At 56.4% G+C, this 2,884-nt stretch overlaps 1 protein-coding gene across 1 annotated transcript in view; it reads right to left on the bottom strand.

Moving 5' to 3' along the window:
- Window positions 1-299: 299 nt before the first annotated feature.
- The window catches only part of LOC105537085 (lysophospholipid acyltransferase 7-like), a 20,305-nt gene continuing 17,720 nt past the window's right edge, over window positions 300-2,884 (bottom strand). The window contains 1 exon segment of the mRNA XM_011976557.1: window positions 300-1,320. Within this exon segment, the coding sequence (XP_011831947.1) occupies window positions 933-1,320 (388 nt within the window). The 3' untranslated portion in view covers window positions 300-932.

Raw genomic sequence — 2,884 nt, forward strand, 5'->3', positions numbered from 1 at the left:
TTTTCTTCCATGGCCCCAGGCTGGGCTGTTTCTAGTGGCCACCAGGCAAACACTGCCCCAGGTAAGGGAGGGGCCAGGGGCAGGTGTGTACCTGGGCAGTAGGTGACCCAGAGGGAGTAAGGTACACTTCCTGTAGTTTCTCAGGGCCACTGATGCGAAAGGTCTCCTGGGAGCTGAAGTCCCTCTGGTGCCCCAGGCCTGACAGTTTGGTTCCTGGGCTGGGCAGCTGTACCTCACCCGGGACTTTGTGGCCTAAGTCCTTCCTGCCGTTTATCACCCAGATACCTGCACAGACACAATGCCTTTGTGCAACACTTTATTGGGAAAGATTTACACATGGTGACTTGTCATAGGCCAAGGGATGAGAAGAGGGTGCCAGGAGCGTTGGGGCCCCGAGGTGGCTCAGATGGAAGCTATGGGACGGCCGTCCCCTGGCCCACGCATCTGCACCTCAGTTTCCCCTTTGTGAAATGGGAAGCTTATGCTTCCTTCCAAGTCTGCAATATCGGTGCCATGAGCTAAAAGTGGAGCGAAAGACACAAGGAAGAGGCTTCCTACTCCCAGGACCTGCCCCCAAGCTCTGACCCCACATTGTGGATGCAAAGAAAGGGAATTTGTCCAAAACCCACTGCCCAGGGGCCCCTTCCGTTTTGGGGAAGTGCAGTGCTCTCTGGATACCCAGAGGCTGGAGCAGGGGCCCAGGACACTCTTGTCTGGACAAAACTTTGATTTTGTAGGAGTGGAGGTGGTCCCTGGGCGGAGGGCAGGGAGGACACCCCCAGGTCTGCTTCAGTTGCAGGCAGAGTATTTAGCTGGGGAAAAGGAAATTCTCTCCAGGACCCTCTCCAAGGTAAGGACTCTTTCTAGGGAAGAGACAGCGGCCTGGTTCACAGAATTCCCGGGACCAGCTGGCAGACGGAGCGTCATGGAGCTTACTCCTCCCGGAGCTTCTCCGGGGCAAGGCTGGTGGGATGGGATGCTGCCTTCCGCCGGCTGGGGCTGCCTCCACCCAAAACCAGCCCCAGCCCCAGGGCTGCCAGGGTCAGGAAGTGGATACAGAAGTAGAAGGAGGCCCAGTACCGAAGCGCATTGGCCAAGGAGAGCAGCACGAAGCCCATGCACATGTAGTCATAGGTGCACATCTTCAGGAACCAGTGCACCCAGTCCCAGGCCTTCTTGCCCCCTGGGCTTAGCCGCCCCCGCAAGGCTGACACCAGCCGGCCCTCAGCAGCCAGGCACAGAGGGATGATCAGGAAGCTCAGGTAGAATCCTGGGTGGAGGCTGTGCCAGTAGGCGCTCAGCAGCATGGTCCAGGCGCTCCTGAGGAGGAGGCTGGGAGTCAGGACCTACGAGTCCAGGTCCCCAGTGCCCACTGACCCCAGATCCAGGAGTCCGGGGCTCCAGCCCCTCCTCCCTCAGACCCAGAAGTCCAGGCTCCCAGCCCCTCCTCCCTCAGACCAGGAGTCCAGGCCCCACCCCTTCCTTCCTCAGACCCAGGAGTCCAGGCCCCTGACCCTCCTCCCTCAGACCCACGAGTCCAGACCCCACCTCCCTCCTCCCTCAGATCCAGGAGACCAGGCCCCAGGCCCTCCCCGCTCAGAACCATGCCCCTACCTCCAGAAGGCTGAGGAAGCTATAGGTCTCCTTCAGGGATCCAGGAGCTTGCAGCCTCCCATACACACTCACAGTCCTATGAAGACCCTCTCCTCCTTTAAAGATTTAACATTTTATGTTCCACTGCCCTTCCTCTCCCAGGACCAACAAGTCTAATTCTTCAGCCCAGTGGGGGTTTTTTTTTGTTTTTTTTTTTGAGACGGAGTCTCGTTCTGTCACCCAGGCTGGAGTGCAGTGGCCCAATCTCGGCTCACTGCAAGCTCCGCCTCCCGGGTTCAAGTGATTCTCATGCCTTAGACTCCCAAGTAGCTGGGATTACAGGCAAGCACAACCAAACCCAGCTAATTTTTGTATTTTTTTGTTGTTGTTCAGACGGAGTCTCGCTCTGTCACCCAGGCTGGAGTGCAGTGGCGCAGTCTCAGCTCACTGCAACCTCCACCTCCCGGGTTCAAGTGATTCTCCTGCATCAGCCTCCCAAGCAGCTGGGACTACGGGTGTGTGCCACCACGCCAGGCTAATTTTTTTCACCACATTGGCCAGGATGGTCTCGATCTCTTGACCTTGTGATTCGCCTGCCTCGGCCTCCCAAAGTGCTGGAATTAGAGCTGTGAGCCACCGTGCCTGGCCATTTTTGTATTTTTAGTAGAGATGGGGTTTCACCGCACTGGCCAGGATGGTCTTGATCTCCTGACCTTGTGATCCATCCGCCTCGGCCTCCCAAAGTGTGGGATTACAGGGGTGGGCCATTGCACCCAGCCTCTTTTTTTTCTTTGTAGAGATGGAGTCTTGCTGTGTTTCCCAGGCTGGTCTCGAACTCCCGAGCTTAAGTGATCCTCTCACCTTGGCCTCCCAAAATACTGGAATTACATTGCACCTGGCCAAGTCCTGTTTTCTTGAGAAGGGAGGACCACTGGTTTTCTGGTTCTTTAAGAGTGTGGAGGCTGGGGGCAACGGCTGGCGCCTGTAATCACAGCACTTTGGGAGGCTGAGGTGGGAGGGCTGCTTGACACCAGGAGTTCAAGACCAGCCTGGGCAACATAGTGAAACTCCATCTCTATTAAAAAAAAGAAAAAAGGGCCAGGCGTAGTGGCTCACACCTGTAATCCCAGCTATCTGGGAGGCCGAGGTGGGCAGATCATGATGTTAGGAGATCGAGACTATCCTGGCTAACACGATGAAACCCCGTCTCTACTAAAAATACAAAAGATTAGCTGGGCGTGGTAGTGTGTGCCTGTAATCCCAGCTACTCAGGAGGCTGAGGCAGGAGAAT

The sequence above is a fragment of the Mandrillus leucophaeus genome, unplaced genomic scaffold, assembly GCF_000951045.1.
Source record: "Mandrillus leucophaeus isolate KB7577 unplaced genomic scaffold, Mleu.le_1.0 Scaffold1689, whole genome shotgun sequence".
In the NCBI taxonomy this organism is placed as follows: domain Eukaryota; kingdom Metazoa; phylum Chordata; class Mammalia; order Primates; family Cercopithecidae; genus Mandrillus; species Mandrillus leucophaeus.